The following is a 16007-nucleotide window of genomic DNA, read 5'->3' as shown; positions in this document are numbered from 1 at the left end:
GACAGTGCGATTGAAACTTCGTGGCCACACTCAAGGGGCCAAAGAGCCACATGTAGCTCGCGAGCCGCAGTTTGCCGACCACTGACCTAAACAGTGTGGGGAGATTTTGTCAGGATTTTAAAGCACAATAAAAGATCCACACCATTTTCTGAAATAGAAGTACAGTGTATGTGTTAGAGGACCACTGGCATAAGTTGAAAACATCTATTTTCAGATTTGGACTATTTCACATAGCAGATCTTATTCTTTAAAATAGAAATTTCCCTTTATGTTAATTAAATTTAGGTTATTTTGAAAGTGAAAGATAAGGTTTATGGATTTCACAAAGTAGATTGAAAAAAACATCTCATTTTTCTAGGTATTAACAAAATCAGTATTCCACTGGAAAGCCACATTTGAGGAGGCAGGGTTTGTATGGTCTAGCCTCTGTTCAGAGTCACCCTTTGGAAACCAAAAGTAGTTGCAACTTGTTTAGTGACTTTGAAACTTTCCATTGCAAAACAGTGTTTAGCCACAATTAACCTTACTGGAATTTTTCTTTCTGATACCACTAAGCTGCAGTACTTTCACATTGCATTTGCTTTAGTAGAATCAGTTGTAATCTGTTTATGCACTGAAACTTGCCATTAGTTGCTCAAGGATCTATTTGTAAAGCTGCTTCAAATGTATTGTTTATTTTTGCTATGATTTTTTTTTTAATCAGATTGAATAAGTCTGGTCTTTCAAAGTGGAACTTATGTATATTATAGTGGCCCCGTGCACGAAATTCATGCACATTAAAAGGGAATTAATTAGAGGAAATACTGTAATATTGCTATTTGCCCTTTCTCTATAATAGCAGTGTGAGAGATGAAAGGAAATTAGTAAAATGTATATGAAAATAATATATAAATTTATTAATAAATAGTATCAAAAGGATATAACAAAACAGACATGACAAAAACAACAAAAACATGATATAAAAACAACAGTGATGCAAACAATGACTGATAAAGTGATTAAACTTATTCTAATATCTCCCTGCACACTGCATTAAGAGTGAAAACACTTTCAAAGTGCTTGACTAATTTCCCTTGTGATGAAGTATTTAGAACTTTAACATCACATGCTCTTCGAACTTGAGAGAAAGCAACATATAACTGACCATGTGCGAAAACGGGTTCAGGTAGGAATATTCCTACTCTGTCTAGAATTTGTCCTTGTGATTTATTAATAGTCATGGCAAAGGCTGGCATCACGGGAAACTGTCGTCAAATTAATTTAAATGGGAGGCCAGTGTCAGATGAGGACAAATCAGTTCTTGAAATCGGAACCACCTCTCCCTCTGCAGATCCTGTTAATACTTCAGCTTCAATAATGTTAGGTTGTAATCTTTTGATAATAAATCTGGTACCATTACAAAGACCCCATTTACTATTAAGATTTCTCAATAGCATGATGATTGCACCCACTTTCAATTTTAATTTATGACACGGCATTCCCGAATGAGTAATACTATTAAGAAATTCGATGGCAAAATTTTCCTTTTCAGCATCATCTGTTGAATCAATGGAATCATCACTCAAATATGTGTGAAAATCTCCATCAAGTATATTCAAAATTTCTTCATTTAATTTTTGAACGTGCTCATTTTTTGGACAAAGAATTGCATGTTTATAGATATATTTTTAACATTATCTATAGCTATACTATTTCCAAAGGTGGCTTCAATAATAGATCCATTACAAATCATTTCACAGGGGATTTCAATAATATCTATTCCTAAATGAAAACTGCTATCAAGTTTGCCATCTCCAAGTTTTACTAACCATTCACTATAAGCAGAATCCTCTGATCTCATATTTGTTGTAAGAGACAACTTTCTGAAACATCCCCAAGCATTACAGTAAACTCATTTGTACTATGGCCGATTGCATAGCATGCGGTACAATACTGAGACTTTGTCGAAAATCCCCTCCAAGAAAGAGAACTTTCCCATCAAATACAACATTCAAATTCATAATTTCTCTTAGTAATCTGTCTATGGTGTTTATAGCATGACTGGATGCCATGGTGCATTCATCAATAATGAGAAGTTGGGCCTTTTTAATAGTTTTAGCAACTTCACTGTTTATATCAAGTCTAGAAATTGAAGTTTCATTTAATGGAATTGGTAATTTATATTGGGAATGAAAGGTTCTTCCACCGAGAAGTAAATTTACAGCAATTCCTGTAGACGCTGTGGGTAAAACAGTACCACCACGACCTCTAATATAATGTATTAAAAGTTTATAAAGATATGCCTCCACACTCCGAGGTCCGGTTCCTGCCTCAAACCTCGCCTTCGCAGGAAACAGTTTGGGAAGGGTGCAGCCATTGCTAAAGCAACCCCTGCAGGACTGACTTCCTTCCGGTTGGTCAAGCTTTGGTTGTGATGGGTGTTACACCCAGGGTTTTTATATAAATAGATAAGCATTTGTGCATCTCAAATGATGACTGGGCAAATAAGATACCTTTTTCTGCATGCTGTATGCCTCTAAGAGAGTAATACAGTTCCTGTACAAGGTTACACAAATCATTGTGTTAAATATGTTAATTTCTTCTTTTCCACTCCTGGCTTGATATCCCAGAAACTCAAAAGATATTTTTGGGAGGAAATTTGGCTATTTGACCAAAACACAGCTTTCCTGTAACAATAAAATGATGTCCGCCTTGAGATTACCTGGCACTTTAGATGAACTGTTAGTCTTATTTTAGGTCAGTTTGGATTAGGGAAAGCAATTTATTGATTTTAAACTAAGACTCAATTTTCAATTATGCCACCACCAATTAACTGAACTTTAATATATATATCTTTTTATTGATTTCAGAGAGAGGAAGGGAGAGGAAGAAAGATAGAAACATCAAAGATGAGAGAGAATCATTGATCGGCTGCCTCCTGCATGCCCCCTACTGTGGATCCAGCCACAACCCCGGCATGTGTCCCTGGCTGGAATCGAACCTGGGACCCTTCAGTCCGTAGGCCGATGTTCTATCCACTGAGCCAAACCGGCTAGGACTATGAGCTGATGTTTATTGATGATGATTTTTCCCAGTGAGGACCATGCAGAGTTCAGTACACTTAGATTATGGACTATTCTACTTATATTTATATCATGTCTTTATCTACAGGGTGGGGCAAAAGTAGGTTTGCAGTTATGAGTAGGAGAAAACAGTTTATTTATGTATTATTATTTGTTATTGTGTTATTTTTCATATGAACAACTGTAAATATACTTTTGTCCCACCCTATATGTTTGCCTTTATATCCCTTTAACAGTCTAAAACTAGAGTTTACAAGGTTATTCATAAAAGTTTTAAAAGTTGGTATTCACTTATTATTGTACAATTATCAGATTAAAAGAATTGATTCACAGCCTAGAGATAAACAACTAAATTACTTTTAAGTGATATAATAGTAGTTCATATTATATATAAACACTCCTCACTTTGCATGGTAGTACAGACCTATAAAAATGACTGGACAAACTGAAACTGTGCAAAGAAATTTTTTATAATCAACGAGAAAAATTAGGATTCTTCCATAACCTTTATAAATATTTGTCATAACTTGAAAAATTCTTTTTTTTTAATTTTTATTTTCTAAAAATCTTTATTGCTGAAAGTATTACATATGTCCCCTTTTCCCCCCATTGACCTCTCCCAGCTTGCTCCCACCCCCCACTCCAGGCCTTTACCACCCTATTGTCTGTGTCCATGGGTTATGCATATATGCATACAAATTCTTTGAGTGATCTCTTCCTACCCATCCACCCCTGACTTCCCTCTGAGATTTGACAGTCTGTTCCATGCTTCTGTCTCTGGATCTATTTTGTTCAACAGTTTATTTTGTTCATTAGATTCCACATCTGAGTGAGATCATGTGGTACTTGTCTTTCTCTGACTGGCTTATTTTGTTTAGCATAATGCTCTCCAGGACCCTCCATGCTGTCTCAAAGGGTAAGAGATCTTTCTTTTTTATTGCTGCATAGTATTCCATTGTGTACATGTACCACATTTTTTTATCCATTCACCTACTGATGGGCACTTGAGCTATTTCTAGATCTTAGCTATTGTAAATTGGGCTGCTATGAACGTAGGGGTGCATGCATTCTTTCTGATTGGTGTTTCTTAGGATATAGTCTTAGAAGTGGGATCACTAGGTTAAATGACAGTTCCATGTTTAATTTTTTGAGGAAACTCCATACTGTTTTTCATAATGGCTGCAAAAGTCTGCATTCCCACCAGCAGTGTACTAGGGTTCCCTTTTCACCACATCCTCGCCAGCACTTGTCATTTGTTGATTTGTTGATGGTAGCCATTCTGACAGGTGTGAGGCGATACCTCATTGTCATTTTAATTCGAATCTCTCTGATGATCAGTGACTTGGAGCATTTTTTCATATGTCTCTTGGCCTTCTGTATGTCCACTTTGAGAAGTGTCTATATAGGTCCTTTGCCCATTTTTTTAACGGGATTGTTTGTCTTTTATTAAGTTGTATGCGTTCCTTATATATTTTGGATATTAACCCTTTATCAGATGTATCATTGTCAAATGTTTTCCCATACAGTGGGTTCCCTTTTCATTTTGTTGATGGTTTCTTTACTGTGCAGAAGATTTTTATTTTGATGTAGTCCCATTTGTTTATTTTCTCCTTAGTTTCCCTTGCCCTAGAAGATGTAGCCACAAACATATTGCTATGAGAGATGTCTGAGATTTTGCTGCCCATGGTTTCTTCTAGGATTTTTATGGTTTCACGACTTACATTTGTCTTTTATCCATTTTGAGTTTATTTTTGTGTATGGTGTAAGTTGATGGTCTAGTTTCATTTTTTGCATGTAACAATCCAATTTCCCAACACCATTTATTGAAGAGACTGTCTTGACTCATTGTATGCTTTTGCCTCCTTTGTCAAATATTAATTGAGCATAATGGTTTGGGTTCATTTCTGGGTTCTCTGTTCTGTTCCATTGATCTATATGCCTGTTCTTGTGCCAGTACCAGGCTGTTGCAATTACAGTGGCTTCATAGTATAACTTGATAATCTAGTATTGTGATCCCTCCAATTTTGTTGTTCTTTCTCAAGATTGCTGTGGCTATTCAGGGTCTTTTTGGTTCCATATAAATTTTTGGAGTATTTGTTTCTTAATCTTTGAAATATGCCATTGGTATTTTAATAGGGATTGCATTGAATCTATAGCTTGCTTTTGGTAGTATGGACATAATAATGTTAATTCTACCAATCCATGAACATGGTATAGTCTTCCACTTGTTTATATACTCATCTATCTCTTTTTTTAACGTCCTGTAGTTTTCTGAGTACAAGTCTTTTATCTCCTTGGTTAAGTTTATTCCTAATTAATACTCTGTAAGTTTAAATCAGCTTCTAACTTTTCAGCCTTTGAACTTTCAATGTCATGAAGTATCTTTGAGAGTTCCTTAAACCTGAAAATTTTTTGCCTATGTCACTTTCCTCAGGACCATCTTCATCGTTTTCGTCACAACCACTTTCCTATTTGTGGATAAGCTCACCTTCACCAAGTTCCTTGGGCTGCACATTTGAGTCTCTTGAATGGCAGCAGGGTCACTGTTCCCACCATCAGCTATTTCTTCTTCATTTTAAAAAAAATCTTCACCCAAAGACATATTTAGAAAGAGGAAGGTAAGGGTAGAGAGACAGGGGAGAGAGAGAAAGAAGCATCGATGTGAGAGAGAAACAGCGATAGGTTGCCTTCCATATGTTCCCCGACTGGGGGATCAAACCTGCAACCCCGGGATGTGCCCTGATCAAGAATAGAACTGGCAGTCTTTTGATGTACGGGGCAACGCTCAACCACCTGAGCTACTCTGTAACTATTTACATTTCATCTGAGTTTTACTTCTAATACGATTACTCTTTTTTTCTGTACTGCACTTTGATCTTGGCCAGTTTCCTTTTTCAATTATTCGTTTTTATAAAATGTTACATGAGTTTATCACTGGAGACAAGGAGGCAACACAACTCTGCTTTATTGTCTGAACCAAGTAACAGTGCTAGGACCAGTCACCAACAGACTTTGAAAAAGTGACAAGATAGGTTATTGATCATGATGGGCATCTATTATTTATGTAGTGATTTGTGGACAGAAGAGCTGGCAGTGAAATTTGTACTTTCTATAGTTACTCACAGTTAACATACATTGGTAACTGAAATTTGTGCTTATCTGAACTGCGCAAAGGGAGACATACCTGTGCTATAACTCTGAAAGTGCTCAGATGTTTGCTTACGATAATGTTCCCCCTATTCTATGATATTTGGGAATTAAATAATTTAAAATGTTTATATGTTATAAAAATGATAAGACATTTTCTTTCAATCCCTGATTACCATCCCCTCCCACACTATCCCCCAAGGTTTGTTTGGGGTTTTTTAGGGGTGGGATATGGGGCAGGTAGCATTGTTTCTCTGGGGCTGTCACTCTAGGAACTTCATTACTAAGTTTGACTTGAGAACCCAGAATTTAGCCTTAGTTTAACCTGAATGAAAGACTCTTAATGCTAAATTGCACTTTGTTTCTCCTTTTAGATTGATATAGAAATCAATGGTGATGCAGTGGATCTTCATATGAAATTGGGTGACAATGGAGAAGCTTTCTTTGTGGAGGAGACTGAAGAGGAATATGTGAGTTCTAGTGGGTCATATCCACTTTATTCATTGTATTCAGGCCTCTGGTGCATATCCCAAAACAGAAATATTCAGTTTTCATGGTTGGTTGTACGTCAGAAAGGAGCTGGAGGAGTGGAGAAGGATCTTTTCTCCATGCCAGATTTCAGGGTTCAGAGAGAATGCAGAAGGCTTTCATACTTGCTTTGTTTTAATAAGGAAAGGCACATCTTTTTCCCTAACTTTAATGAGCTTTCTTAGTGTCTGTTACAGTTTATACCTTGACTTGAATACATTTGAGTTCTGCCTAAGTAATCAAGGTGTATGTCTTCAGATTATGTGTGTGTTGGTACACATGTGACCTTTAAACTTGGAAAGCAAGTTTACCATTTTGATTTGGGACATTGTATCTCAAACCTTGAATAGTCACGGTGAAATTCATTATGGTCTCAAGGGAATTAAATCAGCCTATACCCTTTATAAGCAATTACTGCATGCTTGGCTTCTTTAAGCAAGAGAGCACAACTTGTCCTTACCAACACACATTCCCTCCCCCTCCTACCCCAACCTCTTCCCCATCCCCCTTCCCCATCCTTCTCCTTCTCCCTCTCTCCCCATTCTTTTCCCTCCCCTTCCCTCCCTGCCTCTCTTTCTCCCTCCCCTTCTCCCTCCTTGCCTCCCCCTCTCCCCCCTTTCCTTCCTCTCCCTCTTTCCCCCTCTCTTTCTCTACCCCTCTTCTTCTCTCTCCCTCTCCTCCTCTCTTTTGTATCCATTGATTTGAATTGGTGGTAAACTATCCTTAATAGATTTAATGAGGATCTTTTAAAAAATTCTTAGAACGCATTGTTAAATCTTTCATCATCTATATCTATATCTATCTATCTATCAGCCTAAGTGACCATTTGACCGTCCAACTGGTAGCTATGATGTGCAATGACCACCAGGGGGCAGACACTGCAACCAGTAGCTATGACACGCACTGACGACCAGGAGCTGCCGAGCTGCAATGACTTGGCAGCTGTGGTTCTCAGGTGACATACCTGGAACCAGAGAGGAGGGAGCCCGATTCCGGGGTGTGTCACTCAAGAATTGCCCTCTCACAATCCAGGACCCCTTGGGGGATGTTGGAGAGCCTGTTTCGGCCCAACCCCCACAGGCCAGGCCGAGCGACCCCACCGGTGCACGAATCTGTGCACCAGGCCTTTAGTAAAGAATAAAATCTCAGATCACTATGGCCCATGAGCTTAGTTGGTTGAGCATTGTCCCATGCACTGAAAGGTCACAGTTTCAATTCCAGGTCAGGACACATAATTAGGATGCAGGTCTGGTCCCCAGGGTGCATGCTGGAGGCAACTGATAGATGTTTCTTTCTCACCGATGTTTCTCTTTCTCTCTCCCTCTCCCCTCCTCTCTCTGAAATCAATTTAAAATATCTATACTAATAAAAGGGTAATATGCTAATTAGACTGGACATCTTCTGGATGTCCCTCCGGACAAAGCCATGGTTGGGCGGGGGGCCCCGAGGCAGAGGTGGTTAGGGGCGATCAGGTCGGCATGGGAGAGCAGTGGGGGCAATCAGGCCGCAGGGAAAAGCAGTTAGGGGGTGATCAGGCTGGCAGAAGAGCAGTTAGGGGACAATCAGGCTGGCAGAGGGGCAGTTAGGGGGCGATCAGGCCAGCAGGCAGAGGTGGTTAGAAGCGATCAGGTCAGCAGGCAGAGGTGGTTAGAGGTGATCAGGCCGGCAAGGGAGCAGTCAGGGGCATCAGGCTGGCAGGCAGAGGTGGTTAGGGGCAATCAGGCAGGTGAGCGGTTAGGAGCCAGTGGTCCCAGATTGCAAGAAGGATGTCCCGGATTGGAGAGGGTGCAGGCTGGGCTGAGGGACCCCCCCCCTCCCGTGCATGAATTTCGTGCACCGGGCCTCTAGTATACATATAGATTATCATGTAAAAAAAAAAAGTACAAGTAAACTTTATAACAAAAACTATTTAATTAAAAGACCTCTGGATATCAGAGACCACAGCCTGTCACTTTGATAATATCCTATCATTGCAGTTTCTCTCTAAGTATGTGTTGTTGGTGAATACAAATTTTGCTTGGGAAAACAAAACTTTGGCCTTGGTGTAATATATTTACCAAACCTAAATTCAAATGCTTGATTTAAAACAATTATGGAAACCCACTTATTTTCAGTATATTACATAAAGAGTGTTCTGAATTATATGAGGCTAATTTGGATCTCTGTTACCTACCTTCCATTTCCTCCATGATATGAAAGAATGAAGCAAATGATTATGAAGTTAATTTCCTGAACACCAGACTTGATCATTTATTTAATAATAAAAGAGTTTATTTATAATGGTTGGGATTTATTTTCTTCTTTTTAATTCCTAAAAGGGTATCTTAAATGTTTTACAATTTAAAAATCCACTAATTTTATTTGTTACAGAGTATTGTTTCTGTTTAATCATCTTCCTCCATCTTCAATTAATTTGGCAAACACAAGCATTAACTATAAATTTTACCATAGTTTCTCACTTCACTTAACCCAGTGGTTCCCAACGTGGGGCACACGCCCCAAAGAGGGGGCAATTTAACTTTTAAGGAGGCCAATTTGAGAATGAGTTATTAACAGTGAATTTTTTGCATTTCTTATGGTTCTAGGGGCCTCGTATACAGTATATAAATGTATATTTTGACATATTTATGCATGTCAATTCATGTCAGTTCTCTATTATGTTTTGAAACTTTATTTGGTATTTTTTCATGTCACTTCATGTTACTATTTTTTTAAACAATTTCTTAGTGATTTCTTCCTCAGTACTTGCCTTCTTTTATTTTCCTCTTTCATGGATGCCATATTCTTTGGAAGCTTGTTTAGATCAAGTTAATGGCCTTTTAGGCTTCCTCCACGTGAATAGGAGTTCACTTTTTGAATAATAAGAATTATATGTCACAGGATGGGCATCAGGATTTTATAGATGCTTAGGTGGGGCATGGCCAAAAAAAGGTTGGGAACCACTGTCCTATTGTCCGTTGTCTGATGGGGTATTTTTGTCCTTGCCTTCTGCTTTGTCCGTTTTTACTGTTCTTTGTAAGTTCTTTACAGATGCTTTGTAACACTTCCTTGGAATTCATCTGCTGCTGCTTTGAATTTCTTTTTACAGATAATTTAATTGGCTTTGCTTTAATTATAGCTTTCATGTTCCATGCTGTCTTGGCATAATGGTTCCTCCAAACATATTGAGTTATGTGGACCAAAGTGAGCTAGTAAAGCTGTGTGCAATAAAGTAAAGACCTATATAGAGTGGGCAGTGCCCCAGTTCAGTGTGACTTTCTTGCCTTCAGGGACTATTGTTTCTGCCACTACGAAAATTTAGATACGCAAAGAATTTATTATTATTTTGGTTGTCCAGTTTGCCGTGGACAACTTTTCTTTCTTTATGTTCTCTTTAAGGAAAAACTTCCTGCTTACCTTGCCACTTCACCAATTCCTACCGAAGATCAGTTCTTTAAAGATATTGACTCCCTTTTGGTAAAATCGGTTGGAAATGAAAGACCATCTCAGAGTTCCAACATCTCGCACATCTTGGAAACAGAGACGGTTTTTACTCCAAGTTCTGTGAAAAAGAAAAAAAGAAGGAGAAAGAAATGCAAACAGGACAGTAAAAAGGAAGACCAGACAGTTTCCCCTGCTGCAGAAGACACTATGGATATGGATCTGAGCTCTGATGATGACAAGGGGGCCCAGTCAGCAAGGTAGGACTCTCAGTCTGGGAGGGCTCTTTGTGCAGATGCCAGATGTTCATGCATGCTCCGAACAGAACGCAGCTAAAATGAGAAGCTGTTTCTTTTATGGGTCTACAGTATGAGGTTTGGACTTGTTTTTCCCCTTGGCAGTTTGTTGTGGAATCAAGTAGGAAAGGCATTTTCTTTTTTTCTTTCCATAACTCGACAAAATTTGCCATCAGACATCCTGCGGTAGTGCTCAAATATCATTTAAAACAGACTGGCAATGTGTGTCTTCTCATCCAGTAAGTTTCCAAAAGCCAAATAAATTGTAAGTCTCAAAGAAGATCTGAACTAGTGACTCACCTCTGGGTACGCAGATACAAACATCAGGACTATTTATTTCCTAACCCAGTGGTCTTGTGCTTGGTATCTCACCTATTCCTGAGAATTATTAAAAAGAAGAGGGGAAAAAAAGATTTAAAAATACGAACAATAAAATGTCAAACACGTATCTGTCAACAAATGAATCTAAAAAAAGGAAACAAAGCAAAACAGAAGCAGAATCATAGATACAGAGAACATTTTGTTGGTTGCCAGATAGGAGGAGGCTTGGAGGTGAAAAAAGTAATGGGATTAAAAAGTACAAATTGGTTTTTACAGATAGTCATGGGGCAGCATAGGGCATATAGTCAATAACATTCTACTAACTATGCATGGTGTAGGATGGGTACAGACTTACCAGGATGATCACTAAGTTATATATAATGTTTAATCACTGGGGTGTACATCTGAAACTAATATAATACTGTATGTCAACTGTAATTGAAAAATAAAAAAATGATTAAAAATTTTTAAAAAAACACCCTAGTAAGTTAAAAGAGGAAAGAAGGGTTTTGTTTTGTTTTAAGTGAGAAATCTTGATGACTACTTATTCACCAGTGCATTAGAAGAGCTCAAAATATATGCCAGTTTTCAAGTCAGCAATGTCTGAGGTTGAAAGGTAGCAATTTGGTGTAGCATGTATTTTTTCATTCAAGATTGTATTTTTAGATTATCTCTCACCTTTTATACTCTGGTTGCACTGGCACAGGAAGGATCATAGGTGTGTCAGTGGGGTGCTTATCTTCATTGGTAACCATTGAACAAGAAGCTGCTGCCCACAAGCATCCCTAAATTTTCAAATCTTTTATGAGAATTGGGGTAGGGGAGGATGGCATTGTGACGTGTGCTGATCCACTTGTATCCTTTCGTCTCAGCTGCTGAAAAGAGATTATGCCCTACTTCCTGGGAAAATAGTGCTTTAAAGTTCTCTTCATGAAAAATAATTTCTGTCTCTAGTTATAGAAACCAAATATATACCAATTGTAAACTCTGTTGTGACCTAGTATATGCTTGATTGACCAAGTTTTTGTTTTAAATGGTCAAGTCAGGAAAAAAGTGCTATTATTGTATTAGTAGAGGCCTGTTGCACGAAAAGATCCGTGCAATAGGCCTGGGTGCCGGAGGAAAACCGGTGCCGCTCCGGCCAGAGCCGCCTTCAGTCTTCGCTCCGCCGCTTCGTGCCTACATATGCCATCTTTGTTGGCGGTTAATTTGCATATCTCGCTGATTAGCCAATGGGAGGCATAGCGAAGGTATGGTCAATCTTTGTCTAATATTAGATAGGATAGTTATACTCTGTTAATGAATAACATAGTATAATAATCCCTTTTTGGCAAAACTGTTAACTTATTTTCCAAAACTTTAAAATCTGGGTTGTAAATTCTGGAAAAAAATTCGATATGTGATAGTAATTTTTAATATATGAACTCCTTTTCTGCCCATCTTTTATTACTCATCAACTACCATATTTGTGACATTCTTTCTCAGTCTTCCCACACTGTAGATTTTTATTTCAGTTCTCCTAGAATACAGAATTCCTCTGTTACAACTAAATAACAGAAGAAAGCAAAAAGTACTTTAGACTCTACAGACCAGTGTAAACTATACCTAAAAAAAATTTAAAATAATTCAGCTGATTTGGGGGTGGGGGGAGGTGTCAGTGTCAAAACACTAGCTGGGAAGAGCTTAATTAAAGTCCCAAAGAACTTTAAGCTAATACAGAGTACCATAGTTTCTTAAAAAGAGACTCTTATTCTTTTCTTCCTGCTTCCAGTCTCTTAAGGGTTATTTGTCTTTTCCTTTCCTAAGAGAATATACTAGGAGACCCTTTGAGATCTTTTTTTTTTTTTTTTGAGATCTTTTATTATTTGATTTTGGTTCTATTAACAACAGTGTAAACAGTTCCTTTAAAAGTTTTGATTTATTTAAATTAAAATGTGTAGTGGGCAGGAAATGTATTCTTTTGACAAAAAACTCAAAATACACATGCGTCTAAATTTTATTTGGATTAACATTAATAATTCCTTAAGTGCCTTAATTCCTGGAAATGTTTTTGCCAACTAAAATTCTAAGATCCACCAGGAAGGATCCTGAAGTAAAACTTTCATCTTCAAAGTTTTGTTGACAAGTGTTCAACAACGTCCTTTATATAACATAGGTTTAGAACTCCTGAACAACCTGCAGCTTTATTTTTATTTTTTCTCTATTTTTCAATTACAGTTGACATTCAATATTATATTAGTTTCAGGAAAACAGCATAGTACCAACCTGGGAAGTTAAAACATTTCTGAAACATATGCGAAGTCATCTACTAGATGCACAAGAATTACTGTTCTAAAGGAATTTTGTAAATGAGTGCTGTAGGTGGACACTTGACAAAAATATTGGTGAATGCCTTTCTTGTCCAGATTGTGTGAAAGGCTGCATCAGCCAAATCTGTTGGTGTACTGATTTGGTCTACAGTGACATGGTTGCCAGCTTCTTTATTTAAATAACAACCTTGCTTGCATGGCATATCAGAATGCATGTAAACTAGGGCCTTGTAACAATTTTCATGAGTTTACAGGTTTGCCTTTTCTGTAGGTACCAGTGAATCATAGATGCTACCACTTGGAGGAACACTTTCCTGAAATTTCCTTAAAACAGGATCTGCTTAATTATACAGCCAACAGATATTAGGAGTTTGAAAAGACAAGATGTAACAGTTGTGAAAGTTCAGGTCATATACTGCAATAAGCGCTAAGCTGATAAAAGGTAGAAAACTGAACCAGTTAAACTTCTGATTGTGGAATAGCGACTTCCTGATCACTCCAGGCCTTCATTTTCTTAATCTATGAAATAAGGGAATTAAGCTACATGGTTTGCAAGGTCCTTTCTGCTCATTATTTAGATTCTAAAATAATTTGGATGAAGATATTTAGGGTAAAAAGTATTAACATCACATTAAGTGACATGTTAAAGAATCTGAAAGAAAAAAGAATGGAAAGTCTACCGTCTTTGCAGTAGTGAGACCTAGAGCTATGTGGTATTGGAATTTGGAACTTTTTAAAAAATATTTTTGTTGAATTAGAGAAGAAAGGAGAGAGATATAGAAACATCAATGATGAGAGAGAATCATTGATCGGCTGCCTCCTGCATGCCCACACTGAGGATCAAGTCCACAACCCAGGTTTGTGCCCTGACAGGAGTCTAACCATGATCTCCTGGTTCATTGGCTGACGCTCAAGCACGGAGCCACACTAGCTGGGTGGAATTTGCAACTTTTAAATATCTTACCCTCCTCAGCTCCTACCACTTAGGAAAGAAATTCTGTTTCTAGAGAAGATACCTAAAATAAATGATTTTATTTTGATAGACACCATTCTCTTTAAACTCTTTCCATTCATAACAGAATTAAGGTTAATTAAGGCTCCTGAAGGAGGCAAATGAAAGACAGCATCATTCTTTAAAGCAGGTTACTGTATCACAAGGTAGAAGAAACTCAGTTGGTGGAAATTGGAGTTTTAAACTACACAGAGCTTTGTGTAAGCTGTACCTAATGAACCTCTGTCCCTTCCTAAAATTGGACTTTCGGCTTAAATATAGTACAAAAGCCATGTTTGTCCTTCCAGAGGATGTGTGGACATACCAGGTGTACCGGTTAATAATGCGGATTTTGTAATCAAAGAAAACACGATAATTTCAAGAGAAACATCAAAAGTGCTTTATTCAAAGTAATGTCCATTGCTAGCTACACATTTCCCCCATCTTTCAGGTAATTTGTGGATACCATCCCAATAGAACTTTTCTTGTTTTGAGGTAAACCATTCAGAGACCCAATTTTCCACTTCTTTGTATGTTTTGAAGTGCTGCTCAGAAAGTGCATGTGCCATCGATTGGAACAAGTGGTAATCTGAAGGAGCAAGGTCTGGTGAATACGGTGGGTGGGTTAATACTTACCAGACAAGATCTTTTAACGTGTCTTTAACTGGTTTTTAAGTGTCCGATGGTGCATCATCATGAAGCAAAATTACTTTGCCCTGTCTTCTGGTCCATTCTGGTCATTTTACAATCAAAGCATGGTTCAAATTGATTATTTGTTGTTGGTATCGATCAGTATTAACGGTTTCACCTGATTTTAGAAGCTCATAATACACCACACCTTCCTGATCCCACCAAATGCAGAGCATTATCTTCTTTCCAAAGCGATTTGGCCTTGCATTCGATGTTGATGGTTGACCTGGATCAACCCATGATTTTGTGCATTTGGGATTCTCAAAATAAATCCACTTTCATTGCCAGTCACAATTTGATGCAAAAAAAGACTTTTCTTTCGTGCCAACATTTTACTGATGACTTTTTGGTTTTCCATTTGTCTTTCGTTCAGTTGATGTGGCACCCATTTTCCTTCCTTTAAAATCTTTCCCATTGCTTGTAAATGATCGGAAATTGTTTGCTGAGCAATGTTTAATCTTTCTGCAAGTTGTTTTTGAGTTTGACACGCATCTTCATCCAATAATGCTTGTAATTGTTGGTCTTCAAACTTTTTTGGTTGACCTGGACGTTCTTTGTCTTTCACATAGAAATCATGACTTTTAAAGCATTTAAACCAGCGTTCACAAGTATCTTGAGATGGAGCATGTTCACCATAAGCTTCCCGAAGTATATGATAACTTTCAGCAGCACTTTTCTTCAAAATAAAGTAATGAATTAAAACTTCCTGAAAATGCTCTTTTTTTGACACGAAATTTCACATTTTTAAGTGTAAAAATATCTATGATGTTAGCATGTTCAGCAAATTTGACATATGAAGTTTTGAAGCTTGCTGTCAATACAACAAAATAGCATACATATCAAATGGCATATATATCAACATACTAGTATGTATAACTCCATCTATTGAAAAAATCCGCATTATTAACTGGTACACCTGGTAAATAGCTTATTGGAGGGAAGAGACTTTTCAGATTGGACAGTGCTATAGCTCAGTCTTGAGTGCAATTATATAAAACACTAGAGGCCCGGTGCACAAAAATTTGTGCACTCGGTGGGGGGGGGGGAAGGTCCCCCAGCCCAGCCTGTGCCCTCTCACAGTCTGGGACCCCTCGGGAGATAACGACCTGCTGGCTTAGGCCTGCTCCCGGGTGGCAGAGGGCAGGCCCAATCCCTAAGTGCAGCCCCTGGCCAGGCTCAGAGCAGGGCCGATTGGGGAGTTGGGGCGCCGCCCCGTCATGCACAGAGCAGGGCGGATTGGGAG

General features: G+C 38.1%; 1 protein-coding gene across 1 annotated transcript in view; it reads left to right on the top strand.

The window, feature by feature from the left end:
* The window catches only part of LPIN2 (lipin 2), a 100164-nt gene that overhangs the window by 52126 nt on the left and 32031 nt on the right, over nucleotides 1-16007 (top strand). The window contains exons 3-4 of the mRNA XM_023754221.1: nucleotides 6584-6679; nucleotides 10116-10417. Coding sequence (XP_023609989.1) covers nucleotides 6584-6679; nucleotides 10116-10417 — 398 coding nt within the window. The remainder of the gene's footprint in view (nucleotides 1-6583; nucleotides 6680-10115; nucleotides 10418-16007) is intronic.

The sequence above is a fragment of the Myotis lucifugus genome, unplaced genomic scaffold (genome assembly GCF_000147115.1).
Source record: "Myotis lucifugus unplaced genomic scaffold, Myoluc2.0 scaffold_58, whole genome shotgun sequence".
NCBI lineage: Eukaryota > Metazoa > Chordata > Mammalia > Chiroptera > Vespertilionidae > Myotis > Myotis lucifugus.
This window is presented reverse-complemented; position numbering and strand designations above follow the sequence as displayed.